General features: G+C 31.8%; 1 protein-coding gene across 2 annotated transcripts in view; it reads left to right on the top strand.

The window, feature by feature from the left end:
• Nucleotides 1–17556, top strand: part of LOC143223182 (uncharacterized) — a 52823-nt gene extending 35267 nt beyond the window's left edge. Inside the window, exons 2-3 of one of the 2 annotated variants that reach the window (XM_076450761.1) lie at nt 12776–12930; nt 13595–17556. In XM_076450761.1, the coding sequence (XP_076306876.1) occupies nt 13608–14153 (546 nt within the window). In that variant the 5' untranslated portion in view covers nt 12776–12930; nt 13595–13607 and the 3' untranslated portion in view covers nt 14154–17556. The remainder of the gene's footprint in view (nt 1–12775; nt 12931–13594) is intronic. The other variant, XM_076450762.1, reaches the window with a different exon arrangement.
• The last annotated feature ends 209 nt before the right edge of the window (nt 17557–17765 follow it).

Genomic DNA, 17765 nt, shown 5'->3' with positions numbered 1-17765 from the left:
GATTAGATCCATCACTTGAAAATGTGCTTATTTTTTGTCATGAAAAAAATGGCTTGGCAACTGTATATTACAGGTTATATTTTTAGTTTTAAATATCTTTACCAAATTGTATTCTTATAGGCAAAGTGGTTGGAGTGTTCGACTCGTTATCTGAGGGTCACTGGTTCAAATCCCCGTCCCACAAAACAAGATCGCATTTTCAGTCGTAGGGGGACGTTATTGCGTTCGGTCATTCCCAGTATTTATTGGTAAAAGAGTAGCCCAAACGTTGGCAGTGGGTGGTGATGAATAGCTGCCTTCTCTTTTGTCTTTCACTGCTAAATTAGTGAGTAAAAAAGCAACAATAATAAGAACAAATGAAGCTGCCTTAATGAAATGTAAGCTCAGTATTTATATTTTACTTGTGCTGTAGTTTCATGAAAAATTGTGTATATATTGGAACTTCGTAACCTCGATCTATAACATTTCTTCTAACGCTTAACTTTAGGGGCCCGGCATGGCCAAGCGTCTTAAGGCGTGCGACTCGTAATCCGAGGGACGCGGGTTCGCATCCCCGTCGCGCCAAACATGCTCGCCCTTTCAGCCGTAGGGGCGTTATAATGTGACGGTCAATCCCACTATTCGTTGGTAAAAGAGTAGCCCAAGAGTTGGCGGTGGGTGGTGATGACTAGCTGCCTTCCCTCTAGTCTTACACTGCTAAATTAGGGACGGCAAGCACAAATAACCCTCAAGTTGCTTCGTACGAAATTTCAAAAAATAAACAAACTTTACTTTGGTAGGTTTGTATCTAGCGCCATCTCTTGACACACATAGAAACATGAAGCTTCAATTTTAATTAAATACGAGCGTTTCCAACATAGTGTCTAAGCAAATAAACCGTAATGACAGCATAAAAAAGTGAAGTTGCCTTAATATCATAGTATATTTTAATAATTTAGCTTTATACTAAAAAGAAATAAGGTATTTTTCTTACTTCTTTATAACTTCTTTCTAATAGGATGCAGTTAACGCTACCATTAAATTCTGCAACATTGTTTAAATGACATGAACTGCCTTCACTCCTTCCTTTCACAAAACTAAAAAAAAAAAAAAAAATAAGGTGCAAACATAAAAATAAAAGAGAAAAACTACAGAGAATATACAAAGTTCCGGGAATTCGAATAATGGTAGAGCACAATTATCTTTATAGTTAGAGTTTGAGAATTGATGCATTAAACAAAACAGAATTAGCTGATTTATTAGGTTGAGGAATAATTCGTGAGCGTTTTTAAATAATTTCATTCAAGCATTACATGCAAGACTATACAATACTTCAATGCATGAACACATTACACCCAAAACATTTATTATGATACTTTATTTCATGTAATACCTAGGTATATAGTATGCATTGTTTTAAACGAAATTGCAAGAAATTAAATGCGAAAAGCAGATGGTGTCGAAAATGTTCGATTTTGTCCACTTGACATTCCATTTAATGAGCTGAAAATGAAAGTAAAAATTAAAGACATATGAAAATCAAGCACACCATCTATTAGAGCAAAAAATTATCTACCAAATGACATGAAATATTTTGCGAAAGCGTTTTATTTATGAATATATTTTTTTAACTTGAAAAAACGCTCACGAATTATTCCTCAACCCAATATATATGAAAGGAATGAATTTTTTTCTGATTTTAGTGTTTATAAATTACCTGAAAAGAACACAGAATAAAACATAATTTACCCGACAATTAATGCTTATAAGAAATTAGATCAAAGATAATTGGTTTTATCTTGTGATGCTTATACACATTTTGTAAAAATATGTTTTTACTGAAAGAAACAGAAATTAAGAGAGTAAATTACATCACTAAACATTTTACTCGAGCGAAATATAACTAATAGTACCATTATTTTTATAACCAAACGCAGAACAAAATGATTACATTTCCGTTTTTAAACGCTCAAAATTGTGATAAATCTTTAAAAAAAAGCTTTGATTTTATTTTCTTTAAATATTTGAATAGTTTCTTTTACTTTTTTCAACAGCTAAATAATTTCAAGTCAGAACAACGAAAGTGTAATTTTGGTGTTTATATTTTTGCTCCAAAAAGTTTGATTTGAATGAGATCACTTTCTACAGACATGAGGGATTGCGTTAGAACAGTTTCGAACACTCTTTCATCCCTCGTCGTTAAACATGGGCAAAGACGAAATTAGAAAACCAACAACCAAACCTCTTTAGTAGCAGACCACTGTTCCTTTTAATGGTTTTGTGATGTATTTATTCGAATACCTTAAGATACTTTAAGTAAACCTTCAAAATAATAATTCCCTTCACACGGTAACTCTATAGTAAACCTGAAGATTCCTCATGCTAAAATTTGGGTTTCGGCAGACAGAGCATTGACAGCCCTTTATGAATCTTTGGGCTTTACAAAAAATAAAACTTAAAAAATATATTAAATTCTTAAATAATACTTATACAATAATAATTATTTGATTATTATTCAGCTGTAAATCTATCTAACATTCCGTGTTTGTTTTGTTATCAACCGCATAAACAGCAGTAAGTTTACAACTTACAATGCTAAGATCTGAGGTTCGATTCCCGCGGCGTAGACGGCTAATAACTCGATGTGGTTTTGCTCTGAGAGATAAATAAACGTTCTTATTTATGTTTACCATAATTCCACTCTTTGTTAAAACAACTGGGTGTCCTGGTACACTTTGAGCTTTGAAGTGGCAAAAATGTTCCAAGACCAATTTCATTCAGTAGTGTACATTTTGCAAATTTCTTACGATGAGTCGGTGGTAAGTTCTTAAACTTACAACGCTAAAATTCAGGGGTTCAATTTTCCACTGTGCACTGAGTGCAAATAACCCTTTTGCTACTTTGAACCGAGAAAACTACAACAACAATTTTTGCTTATTTAAGATTACTTTAAAATTCTAAGTAAAATTATGACTTTTATCCGCTGTTGGTGTTAAGACTTACTTGATGATACAAGCAGTTAAAAATGAACATGAAGAATAGGTATAACTCTGACTAATTAGAAGTATTACTCAAAATGAGTTATTGCTGATGAAGTGAAATCAATAAACTCATTACCTTCTCAGTATGAAAATCGTAAATAGTGGAGGATGAAGTAAATCATTCAGTTACATTTGTGACAAAGCAAGCATATAAACACGTTACATGAATTGCGTCTTAACTTTTCAGAAAAGAACACAAGAACAAACATGTGTTTAACAGCACATAAGCTAATATGAACATGTTTATGTATTTAGTATTCAGAAAGTCTGTTTGTTTTTTGAATTTCGCGTAAAGCTACTCGAGGGCTATCTGCGCTAGCCGTCCATAATTTAGCAGCGTAAGACTAGAAAGAAGGCAGCTAGTGATCATCACCCACCGCCAACTCTTGGGCTACTCTTTTACCAACGAATAGTGGGATTGACCGTAACATTATAACGTCCCCACGGCTGAAAGGGCAAGCATGTTTGGTGCGAGAGGGATTCGAACCCGAGACCCTCGTAGTATCCAGAAAGACCTAATATTTATAAAACATAACAAAATGTATACTTTCATTACGTTTCAAAATTAGTCATTCTTTTCCAAAGCATTTATTTGAATATGACGATGGAGGATGATTTCTCTGTCACTATTATGAATTTTTAAGATTTGGTCAAAATACTTGAAATGTACCCCAAGAAGTCTGTAGAGAAGCGTGAATTAGCATTAGTTACTCGTCATAATTACATACATACAAACAATTATCTTCACGTATATATCAGAGTCATGATAAGAAAGAAGCACGAAATAAATCCGAAATTACAAGTTCACAGTATTAAAGGTTTAAACGACTTTAATGCGAGCTTTGCTGTGTAACTTTGACAGTGAAATAGCTTGTTTGTGTTTTATATTCACACATCTATCTTTGCAATTATGTTAGGGATAGATATGCACTATCCCTAATTTAACAGTTGGATTGTACCATTATTCTTATAACGCAACTACAGCCCCAAAACGTGAAACGCGATTTTGAGATGCAAACCATGGATCCTCAGAATGATAATCCACTAGGTAATGGTCTTAAATAGTACAAAATGTTCATTTAAAAAATACACTCGTTTCTTCATAATTTGTTTGATCCTTGGTTTTATATATTTTTATTTCGTAGCTTCTAACACATGCCACGTTAATAAATAGTTCCTTGATATTACTGCAGGAAAATGCATTTCATTAAATCTCTTAAGCCTCTCAATTTAGGACTAAAATTTTCAGTTAGAGGTGAGGTTTACATAAGCAATTATATTGAGTAATGTAATGCTCTTGCCCATTAAAAACACTAAACGTCAAATCTCTAACCGTCTGTAATTTAATTCTTTTCACACCTGTGTTTAACTCCGGTTTGCTATGTCACGAGCAGATGAGAATGGCGGCATGTTCTTCCTGGATAAAATGCCAATTCATCGCAGGTTAACTTCAAGCTACCTGCTAGTATCCATTATAAACCTCAATAAACTGTAAAGTATTTTACTTATTGACATAAGAATAACATCTCCAATGATTGGTATTGTAGACTGTACTTGAAAAGAAACTCTCTTTATTTCATTCATATCGTTATAAAATTTAGTTATATCACAGTTTGGAACGTTAATTATTTTATAAAATCCTTAAATGTGTTGTCATGTTCAATAAAAAATGAATAATAATTTATTCAAAGCCGAAGTACTCTCATTTCGCAAATTTCCTTCACATCCATTGTGATATGAATTAAAGTCCCAAACTTAACCTTTGCACTTTGTTTATCATAAACATCCTTACGCATGGTATTCTTACAGTTTCGATTTATTAAGATTTTCATGAATAGCGGACTGTTACGTTTATAAAAAAATTTTGAAAAACCTTATTGAAAAATTCAAAACTTTTACATTACACATTGTGATCGACAATGTATGTATCAAGTGGTTTATAAAAGTAAGCTACCTACAAAGAATAAATGCATTTATTATTGTATAAATAACTATCAAATATAGAGGATATTAAGTACACGTTAGCAATATCTTACTACTTGATTAATTATATTTCAAATATGTATCATATTTTCAAATTTAAATATTCATATTGTATTGTTTTAAATATATATTATAAACAGCTTTTCGGGCCCATCACTGTTAGTTATTTGTTGTTTCTTCAATGTCAATTTAATACATATATATATAGACATTTTCCATTAAATAATGATGTCATTTAATTTGGAATATTATTCATAAGTTTTGACATTTGATACAAGTAAAATTTTCTAAGCATTTCCTTTTTCTAACTTTATGAAAAACAAAACTGTATTACTACTTTTCAATTTGTTAAATAAATCCTCCCCTTTGTGTTATTTTCAACTTTATACCACAACATACGTTTATGTTCCGATTATAGCAAACATGTCACAAACATATTTTCAACACCGTCAGAGATGAAAATAGGAAATAATCTCTTCTTTTATTCCAAAATCTTCCAAGGAAAAGCTTTCTCGTCAATAATATCATGTGCTTGGTTGCTAAGCTATATAAATAATACGCTTTTTTTCGTAGATTTCACGATCAAACGCTACAGATCTTACATCGTTAAAAAGGCCTTTGCTCAAGGAGTCCATATCGCATATGGGCTTTTTCAATCAGAATTATCTTACTTGTTATTTCCTTAGTCAAACCTTTTAATGCAACGAGTATGGTATAAGATGGCTCAACGTTGTCATCATGTGACGACTGTCTTCGACTTCAACTTTGGCTTTTTTATTTGCAAACAATATGTAACCCGTGATAACGAGAAAACCCACTTGTAGAGAAAAATATATATGTAAAAACGGCTGGTTTGGGTTGAAAAAATTTTATGTAGAGGAGTGAACAACGTTTCGACCTTCCTCAGTCATCGTCATGTTCACAAAGAAAAAAAGGTAACTGACCGATAAATATATTTATATTTATATTAATAAATACAATCGAACATCTAAGCACGCCCTCCACATTCCTCCACTCAGTTACACGACCCCCTTCAAACATGTGGTCAGCTATCGGTCAGTTACCTTTCTTTCTTTGTAAACCTGACGATGACCGAAGAAGGTCAAAACGTTGTTCGCTCCTCTACATAAACATTTTTTCAACCAAAACCAGCCGTTTTTACATATATAATATGTAACCCGCAAGTAATTTCCTTTAAAAATGTGTATTGCATTACACATTTTGTTTTGTTTTCTCGACGTATTTAGGTCTGAAATACGCATGCGCAATTCATTCGAAACTATACGCTTTGTCAACACACATTAGCCTTTCAGTTACGTTTACAACTCGAGCCGGTAGGACCAGGTGGTCAAAAAGCTCGACTTCTAATACAAGTGTCACCCGTTCGAATCTCCCTTACACCAAACATGCTTACCATTTTAGCCGTAGCGGCGTCATAACGTGACAGCCAATACCACTATTCTTTAGTGAAAGAGTAGCCCAAGAGTTGGAGGCAAGAGGTCATGACTAGCTAGCTGCCTTACCTCTTGTCTTACATTGCTAAATTAGGGATGGCTAGCGCAGATAGTCCTTGCGAGAAATTCAAATACTTACAACAGTTAATAGATTATGTTCTTTTCTTTCAAATTTAATATCCCAAATTCTTACGCATGATCTAAGATAAAGATTTTTGTGGCATTATATACTTCTCCGTTAGCATTGAGGTTTTATTGAAAAAGTAAAAGACGTAGCGTTTTCTACGAACTATCGAATTATATTTTCGTAAAATAAAATGTAAATATTAGTAGTCAAATAATTGACTTAAGAGTGCAGTCTAGTTACATAGAATTATATTTTATACTTATTTTATACGTTGTTAGAATAATAAAAAAACATGATTTCAGAATGTTATATGATTGTATTTACGTTTATCCTACGGTGTTGGCAAGGATAGTGTTGTAAAATTAGTAATTTCGTTTGGCCTTTCAAATAAATTCAGAGTCTTAGTTTTCTAGTTGTCTTTCTCGGGAAGACTTCCAAGGTCATTGTTGTTTTCATTCGCCTTCTGGCAGCTTCACTTCATTTGGAATATAAATTAAATTGTGGCAGTTTTCTCTTCAAAAATGTTTGTATTCTAGCTCAATCCAAGTTGGCTGTTTTATTTTTTCTAAACAAAATACTTTTTTCACAGAAAAAACAACCTGTTTTATAAATTGAATTTTTTCCGAACTTTATCTGGCATTAAACTGCCGGCTAAAAATATAATAAATTCTTCAAGTTTTAATTTTATGGATAAGCACAGAAAGTTTGATCTTATTTTCTAACTCTTGAATTTACATGTATATATATTTAAGCATTGAATAAATAAAACAGATAAACTGGCTTTTAGATAAAATATTGCGTACATTCTTCTAAATGTGGTAATTAAATTACAAGCAACATAACTTACCTAGTGTGCTATGTTCCTTCTTGAGCATTTACCTTAATAGAATGAAATAAAATATTTTTGGTTTTAGTTTTATCACATATTACTTTCAAGAATTAATTCTGTAGCTTTAGTTTCATACAGCTTCGTTTTTATTGGTTAAAATAACCGGTCGTACAATATAAAACCGTTGTACTACAAATTAAATTGTTGTAAATTTTCGTCTCTTTGAAGACCCACAAAATAACTCAGGTAATATTTTGATAGTTATGCGAATTATTACTTCCTACTGGCAAAATGATTTTGTTTCGCTTTTTTTCTACTTTCTAATGGGTTAATTTTTAATTTACATTTTTTTAATTCCTCGCAAAATGTGTTTCCATTTAGAGGGTGTCCAAAAATGCATATATCGAAAGAAAGTCGAATCTTATTTTTTTATTATCTGAGATAAAACAAAATGCAAAACAAAGTATCTTCTTGAGACTTGTAAGTTTTACTTAACTCCATTAATTAGCTTCTACATGTCTTTCATCATTAGCTAAAATCAATTTAATTCAGGGTTCAAATTTTGAGAACAAATTTTTAAACACAACTAAGGGAGGGTTAAGACAATATCACGGACACGAAGTTTTAGTTCCTCAAGAACACTTGAATTGTTACGATAGATTTTTATTTTAGAAAATCCTCCAAGGTAAAAGTCGGAAGAGTTTAAAGTAGGGGAGCTTTTCAGAAATTATCATTATACTCTAAAACAGGGTTGGTTCTGAAATCTGAAATAAAACCCATTCTTAAATAATAATGATAAATAATTAACTCAAATAAAACTTACAAACTATCAGAAAATATTTTTATGGATTTCGTTATCTCAGTTATTACAATTTTATTCAAATTTATTTTTGATTTATTAAATTTGAGGCACCATGTATTATAAACCTGTTGAAAGCATGTTCCACTTATCAAACTATTTATTAAACTAGTTAAAAGAGAACTGCATACAAATCTAAGTGTGAAATGAACATTTAATTGTTCAAGCACACTATTAATAATTAAATTTAATTCGAAACAAAAATCCTTACATGTAGCAAATAATCGTATTCTTTTATAACAGAGGTCGGCATCTTCAAACGAAAATAATAATAAAGTACAAAAAACGAGAGGTACAAAACGAAATATAAACGATCACTTGTTGAACTACAAAAGTAAATGCGAGGGACTACAAAAAATATATATTATAATTAAAATTTTATTTTAAAAATTATATCTTTTTGCTTTTGTTTTTCAGGTTTAGTTGTTCCTACTAACATTTACAAAATTATCATTGTAATCAATAATAATCTATTTAAAATCTAAAAATGAAAAAGATCATTCTTTCTTCCTTAAATAATTCAATAGTTAGATTATTTCGAAATTCTTATTTATATATCTGTGATTCTCGAAGATATAACAACAATTACAAACGATTATTAGTGTTTGGTACATAAACACGAATGTAATAAACACTCATGAAAATAAATTGTTATTAATATTTTTATCAATTTTGATTTTATTTTCAAGACGTGACAGATACTAATTTTAAGAAATAACATAAATATTAATTAGTATTCTCAAGGAAAGGAATCAATACTGAATTTGAATGTTTTGTAACTGAAAAAAATGGAGAGGGCTATAAGATGTATATTTTACTTACAAGCGATAACCAAAAAATTGCATTTTTAATATGGATATTTTTCATCTGCAACTGAATTACCACAGAGTATTTTTGGAGACATAAGCTTTTATATCATTGTTATATCCTTGCTTTTTCAGTATACTCGAATTCTTTATCGGCCAATATGTGTGATTTTATTATTCTTAAGAATATTTTTCCTACCTTTCATCCAGTGTTAACGTGTGGCTTTTATTCACCCAGCTTAAGACTTCAGTGTATTGTTTACTCTTTAAAGGTTAACCAAGTTTAAAGATGGAATTATTTGTTTGATTATAAACCCATTTTTATGCTTGAAATGTCACGATTCGTCTTTTATCGTATGTTGACATGCTTAACCTCTTTTGTGTGTGTGTGTGTGTGTAATACAGTCATACAACTACGGAAAAACTTGAACTAATCTTGTGTACGCAATAGCTACCAGATAATCAAGTTGCAACTAACTTGGTAAATACACTCGGATGATTAAACAAATGTAATACCAGCAAGACATAATTCAAAGATGCCAAAGGAATGCAGATACATTTTGTGCTGTACAAAATCAGAACATAAAGAGAGAAGACCCATACTGGGATATAATGATGAAGTGAAAATACACGTTTGAGAAAATGTAAGTTCCGACTAGAGATGGCGCCACTTGAACTAATATTCCAAATGCCCTGCGTTTGACAATACCTTCCAGTTGTAAGACTGGTAGAATTAATCTCACCTACGATCCTCCTTCATATCATATTCATAGTGCGTCCTTGAACATACCAAATTGTGTATATGTATATACATATATAATAGCCAACCATTTGTCTCTCTGTTTCACTTTGTTTTTCCTGAACTGTTAATTGTAGAAATAAATTATGCATCAAAATGTTTATTTTTTTAAGAGGGGATATATTACAGAAATATTATCATTTTTGCAATTCTAATATTTTATATCGATATAAAAATTGATCCATCAGTCTTTGTATATTAGAGATTGAACATGAAAAACTGATTAAGAAGAAAAATGAAAATGTTTCTATTTATGAGGGAATTTCGCGAAAACAAACAGGAAATGTTTCGAAGATTGTTTGTTTCTGAATTTCGCGCAAAGCTACTCGAGGGCTATCTGCGCTAGCCGTCCCTAATTTAGCAGTGTAAGACTAGAGGGAAGGTAGCTAGTCATCACCACCCACCGCCAACTCTTGGGCTACTCTTTTACCAATGAATAGAGAGATTGACCGAACATTATAACGCCTCCACGGCTGAAAGAGCAAGCATGTTTGGCGCAACGGGGATTCGAACCCGCTACCCTTGGATTACGAGTCGAACGTCTTAATCCACCTGGCCAAAAGAATGGGAAAAAATACGTTAATAGAGAAATGTTTATGAATACCTATTTGCTTTCGTTCACTTTATTTTTATTTATTTTCATGCTGGCATTATATACATTCATGATTTTATTATATCATGCCGAATATATTGATTTGAATTTAATTGAATATCTCCCCTTTAACACTTCTTAATGAAATGACAACAGTCAAAAAAGCTTACACTTTTGTAACGGACTTTTCTTTCCGTCATTGTAATGACAAAGAATGGTGGCATCTAGAAGAAAGATCTCAGAGGCTACTTAACGAACCTGGGTGCATTATTATACTGAATATATCCTTTGTATGGGAATTCAAATATTTTTATAAACAATGCATTACAGTCAGTAGTCTATGCTTAAAAACAATGGCAGTTCAATTTTCATTATTGGAATAACACATAGAATGACAATGTATGATTTCAAACGACCTACTAGACAATCATATTGCACATATGCTCTGATTCAAAGGTTTGGTTGATTACACATTCCTAAAAAAAATTACTTTTGAATTGTTTTAATGAACATTTACTAGTACGTTTATAAATGCTTAAGACTAGAATAGCAAGAAATGGTAATATTATCTATGTTACGTCCTCAAAATGCTCTCATCTCAGTATTATATATGACATGAAATACAAGTCATCGGTGACTCTTCTTGTGAATTCAACAATGAATTGTAAGTAAAACTTAACTTACTCTTTACAGTATAGAACATGTGAGTCTTAGTGGGTGAGTTATCAACAAGAATACAAGATTTTTTCTAATCATTTCTGTAGTTTGTAACATATCTACGGTAAACTGGAGACAATATATGTAAATAAGTAAATTCGAAGAGTGGTCAAACTTCCATTCCCATAGATGCGTGTCCTTATTTTAACCTTTTTTATGTTCATAGTGCGTTAATAATCTCAAACTTTTACAGAATTTTGCGCAAGCTACGCAAAAACTATCTGAGCAAAGCCGTTCATAATTTCGAACTGAGAGGCTAAATTAAATGCAGCTGGTGAGTATCACTCACCGTCAACTCTTTAACTACCCCTATCTAACTAAACTGTTTGATTAGAGCGTCACTCTCGTGCTACGTCTATAGCTGCAAAGCGCTGAGAGCCTTCGTCTTTTCTTTTTGTTTTTCTTGGAAAGGTTGTGTGAAGCACAAATCCTCCTATTAAAATCTAGGGCAACCTAAACATTAGCACATGTCAGACTACCAGCTTTGTTCTTGTGTTTTTGGCAAAGTTACGTTTCTAAATTATTTTCATTGTATCAGATTCTAGATTTATTCTGAAATAGCAGTTATATATATGTAATTAAATTTTAGAATATTCGATTTAATGGTGAAAGATGTACACGTGTATTTAGGTTGTGAGAAACTCGCATATTCACTTATTTTTCCCACAATTATGGATGGTGTGGAAAGTAACCAGTACCATTTTTAAAAAATAACAATGTCTCTCATGAAAATAAATTAAATTGATAACAGTGTCTCCCGTGAGAATGATTCTTTAACATTAACCCACTTGTTTGTTGTTGTTAATGTTTTTTTAGTACATTACTGTACAACGAGATTGTCTGCACTCTGTCCATTGCATAGAATTGAATCCCTGATTATACCTTTGTAAGTTTAAAATTTATCGCTCACTCAAGTGCGAAAATTTATTTACAAACACAAAACATTTTACCAAAATGTGTCTATTAAATATCACTGACGTTAATTTCAAGAACTCGACAAATAGAAACAAAAAGTTAGTCAAAATTATATTGTACCGTAAATTTTATCCTAATGCTGTGAATTAATACAAAATATCACAAAGCTCACTTATGTTATGATAAGGGCGATCATTCACAGCAACAAAGACCATTTTAATTTGCCCGGCATGGCCAGGTAGTTAGGGCGCTCGACTCGCAATCTGAGGGTCGCGGGTTCGAATTCCCGTCACTCCAAACATGCTCGTACTTTCAGCTGTGAAGGTGTTAGAATGTGACGGTCAATCCATCCCACTATTCGTTGGTAAAAGAGTATCCCTAAAGTTAGCGGTGGATGGTAATTACTAGCTGCCTTCCTACTAGTCTTACACTGTTAAATCAGGGACGGCTAGCGCAGATGGCTCTGGTGTAGCTTTGCGCGAAAATTTAAAAGAAACATTTTAACTTTAAAAAATTATGATTTAAAATATAAAAAAGACCTATATAGAAAGTGGTGTGATTAAATCTTTACCCAAAGTTTAAGAGTGTCGAAAGTTATGAAATATATCAGTTCCATTTGTTAATATCAAATCAAAGCTCATATACCAAAATATATTATCTTGTTCACTTTCCAGGTCAGCGTGAAACATTACGTCACTAATACATTTCTAGCGGTTAGCGTGTCAGAATATGAATCCGAACTCCATTGCTGTAAATCAGTTCTTTGCACTTTGGACCTTGGGTGCGTTATAAGAATGACAGTCAAGTCCCACTATTTGATTAGCTGACGGTGAGTGTTGTTGGTCAGCTTCCTTTTCTCTAATCTGTTACTATAACATTAGGAACGACTAACACGAATAGCGTTTTTGTAGCTGTATGCGCACTTTTTAAGGACTATATAACTAACGTGGCATCACTATATCTTTTTTTTTCCGTACATAATGTAGTAATTTGCGCCTTACTTAGTATATAAATACAGGACGAGCTTTCGTGTATATTTTTAGTTCGTCCTTACGTGTAAAACTAAATCTTGATTTGGCACATGTTTCAAGAAGTATTGTCACGTGTACTCCTCGTATCAGTCTCTCGCATAGTTCTACCATTCCTAACTCTGCACTACTCAATGCACCATTTCGTTAGATTTAGAAATATACGCTCTCATGTAAAGGCTGGTTTATTATGAGTCACATTGGTTAGATTTACTGAACGCAAACTCTTGGCTTATAATTATTTACTAATGTGTGCGTTTGTGTGAGAGTTAACTATGAACTGCTGCATATAAGTATATTGCAGTTAGGCTTCGCAGTAGAATATTATTTCTTCAAAGGTTTGAAAACTCCGCATCATTACAATACGTGAATATGGAACTAATCTATCTTTAAATTGTAAAATGTTTTGTGTCTATTAACTGTAAATTAATTTCGTATGTGAAATCTATTTGTTTATATGACAAGCAAGTGATGAAATATGTTTCGTTGTTGGTGTTGTGTGCCCACTCCTGACCAACTGGCTAATGACGACGAAGAGAAACACGCAGAACTGAAAGATATTCAGCCATTCTCCACAGAAAACGAAGTCAACAGATTGAGAGGACCTTCAATCAACATCACTCCTCCAACACCAGAGGGCGCAACAGATAATTTTCGTGAGGAACGTTTTCAAGAAAAACTTCGCCAAGAAAAAGATTTGTTAAACAGTAAAAGAACAACTTGTGACAAATTGACTACCAATAAACAGCAACCTAGGCCTAGCAGCTTAGCCTGCGACTTTATGACTCCTAAAACAGAGCTTCACACAGAAATAGAAAAGAAAGAAAAAATGCGAATTTATGAGCGTGAGAAACACATCCGTAAAAAACTAAGTATTGAGAGAAAGATATTAAAAAAAGAACTTAAGGGGAAAGTTGATACTACGATCTGTTATGAAAATCCTTCCAAGTTAGATTGTGACATCAAAGAAATCTCAGTCTGTTCTAGTGAGCACGTCTCTACAGGTACTGATAAAGAAACATGATATTACTAGATGTCGCTTAAATATGGTAAGCAGTGATGTTATTGATCCATCAGAGACATAAGTGTGAAAACTTTTAATTTATGACAAAATAATTTAAATCATGAATAATTTGCTACAGGATAATTACAATTCCTGAACACCTTGATATTTTTCTGAGAAAACACCTGACATGAAATTAATAACTTATTAAGAGGTAACTTACAAGTCATCGAAAGATCTAATAATTCTTTGAGAAAGCTATCTAATAAGAAAATTATGAATTAGTGCCAAGTAATTTGTAATTTGAAATTCCCACTTGTTCATAAGAAAGGCATTCAAAGTAAGGATGGAAGAAGAATTTTTTTATAATTAAACCAATATGACGCTTATGTTCCAGCAAGAGTCCTTATCCGTATGGTAGAAATATAACTTTATATGATATACATTATCAGAACCAGCATTCATGTACACTCTGGACGTTGTTCGCCTTTATAAAGGGTTCAAAAGATCTATTCATTACCACAATGTTTTTAATACTATTACACTACTTTTTGTATTAACACATTATTTTTCTCGATGTTTATCCCGCCAATAGTACGGAAGAGAATTTGTATAGTTTGCTACAATTTAAATAATAGTACCCATCTTTTCGTGTATGATTCAGGAGTAGACGGTTTTCACACTTGTTGTAAATAACCGAACAGTTATGATTGAAGAAATTAGTCAAATACAATAGGACCTGTCGTCAATCAGGCTTTACAATTTTGTTCAATCATTTTTTACCTCGGTTGTAAGTTAGAGGTTAACATTCACATGTTTCATAACGATAGAAGGAATTACTACCACTGATAGACTCTGATGACAGAGGTGTTCGAATAGCCGGTCAAAACAATGTATTTGATGATCTTGCTGGACAAGCCACCTGCTACGTCCCTTTCATAAATTTGTAGAACATTGCTTCTGTCCACTGCCTCTCAGACGAACCATAATGTCACTAAATTTCTGCAATTGTAAGGTTCAAGGAATCATCTGACATAGTCACACAATCGGCTCAGCTTCCATATAAACGAATTGTTCAAAAAAAACATATACATGAGGTCTTTTAGCTTTAGTTGTACTGGATAGCATTTTTACTTTCTTTTGGATAATGCCGTTAAAATGTATGTATGTGTAATGACTTTATGACTGCTTCATATCACAAAAGACAATAAACCACTACTAGTGATATAAGATTTATTATAAATTTGCATTTGTGTATAAGCATTGTTAAAGTTCCTTTGTTTTATTGCTGCTGCCCTGTATAACATTGTGAAGAAAATACTCTTTACACTTGTTCTTTAGTTAATTTGTTTAAATCAATTTGTTTAATTGTGTCCCTATTTAGAAAAAAAATAATTTTGTCAGAGATTTCTTCGTACATAAAAACTGAAAAAAATTCTTGGTAATGTTTTTTTTCCTGGGATACATAACACTTCTCACATACATTCGGATATAGTTTTTGCATTTTTTTTAATAAGTGTCAACAAACCTAGTGGATTTTTTGTGACTAACTTAAACTATAAAAGATCTGAAATCAATAACTGAGAAACATCAATAAACCTGAAATTTCATTATTTGGTAACCAGAAAAAATAATCATCATAAAAACATAACGAATTGAAAAGTTGATGGTATAAATTCCCTCGCATTTTATCCACAAGTAGGAAGTTAGTATCAAAATGAAAACAGCTTGTACATAAGGACAATAGATAAATTCAAAAATAAAAAACAGATACATTTTCTATTTTTTAACTGTTATGCAATACAAATAACTCCTTCTGTATTATAAGTTACTCCAGGGGTGTGTAACCTTTCATACAGTGAGAATTTTTCTGGAGTGTTTGGCAAGCAGCTACACATTCGGAAAGTCGTGATAAAATTATAGTCTGACGATATGTTTAAGTACAGTAACACTTTGTTTTCTGCATAGCACACACATTTAGCTTTACAAAGTTTGGAGTACTTCTTTTGTTTGTTTAAAAACGTTTAAGAAAATATTTGTGCTAAATCTAAACCTAAGATAGTATATGTATAAAAGGAAACACTGTATAACATTGTAAAGTTCTGATTACCTTTTTAGTAAACATATACGTTTAAAATTCCATTTCGATGAGCAGTTCGAGCCATCCTTACATAAACCAAACCAAACCTAGAAAAACAATTTAGTTACAGTACGCTTCAACTCTACATGTGCTTTGGTGCTCAATCTGAGACTGAAAGACATGAATGACTTCACAAAATAAAGGTCTCCATGCATTGCATGTGAAACTATTTATGCTTCTCTCCTGTGTCAGTTGAATATCTCCGATTCTATTTTAAAGAAATAGTATACCAATCAGCAGTAGTATAAATATTAAATACTGCCGTGTTCATACTTTCTTCGAGCAAGCTGATAATTAATTAATGATGTCAGTTAATACAATGATTGAACGTCCCACTTAACTTTGTCAAAACCAGCAAAAACTGGAAGTCAGTCAGTACAATTAAGATGTAACGAAGAAACTTTCAGAAATATGATACATTAATGGAGTTTGTGACTTTAATTTCGAGAATTTTCAACATTTTCTTTTTAGTTGTATTTCAACATATCAAAATACTCACTTAATTACTGAAATAAACCTTATAACTGAAACATCGGGCTATAAAGGACAGTTAGGCATTAAAGAAAGAGTCTGACTTTTTATTATTATTTCATACTTCATGCAAATACGGTTATAAATATCAATTAGTATCATTAAATATCGTTTGGTATGGACTGTTTGTATCAAATGGTTACTTAGGTTAATGACATTTAAAAGTTAAAGCTGATGATTATTTTAGCCATGTTTTTGTTACGTAGCGAAAAACCAACTTACAACCTGTATGGTTGTGGGAATATAACCCATGTATTCTATGCTTTCGACATGAAAGGTTAAATATTAATTACCTTTTGTTAACGTAAAAGTGCAAAATTATATGAATAGATAGACAGATATCTTTAGCTTCAATACGTACGTTTGTTTCTTTGGTAAATGATGACTATATGAAATGACAAGAAAACAAAAAGCAATAAACACTTCGCGAAATGCTAAAATTAATATTTATTTTCAGTTAAAATTTAATGCGTAAGATAAAAATCAATGTAAAAGCCATATTACATTTATTAATAAAATAGTTTGTTCATCATATTGTGATGATAATTTATTCTAGTATATTTTATAAGGGAATTTTCAAGGAACAATTATCTTTTGGTATTTCACTTCACTGAATTTCATACATTTTCAAATTTAAACAGTTTTATTAATTGAGAGTATTCCTACATCCGTTTTGTTATTGATCAAATATTATAAGTCTTTTATGAGTTTATAACTGTAAAACAAAGAGAAATAAAGATATTTTACTCATTTGTAATAGAAGTTATTTTTCAGAAATGCCTCATACTATTAGTAATTAATATGTATAAAATATAGAATAATTTTGTTCAACACTGTTCAGGACATTTTGACAAATCAAAGTCTCAAGTATTTTATTACGTATTTATAATTTAATTAGGCACGATTGTGAAACACAAGTAATTTGTACTACGTTACTGATTTTTGCTCCACAATGCACAACT

Source organism: Tachypleus tridentatus, chromosome 8 (assembly GCF_004210375.1).
Source record: "Tachypleus tridentatus isolate NWPU-2018 chromosome 8, ASM421037v1, whole genome shotgun sequence".
NCBI classification, from domain to species: Eukaryota; Metazoa; Arthropoda; class Merostomata; order Xiphosura; family Limulidae; genus Tachypleus; species Tachypleus tridentatus.
This window is presented reverse-complemented; position numbering and strand designations above follow the sequence as displayed.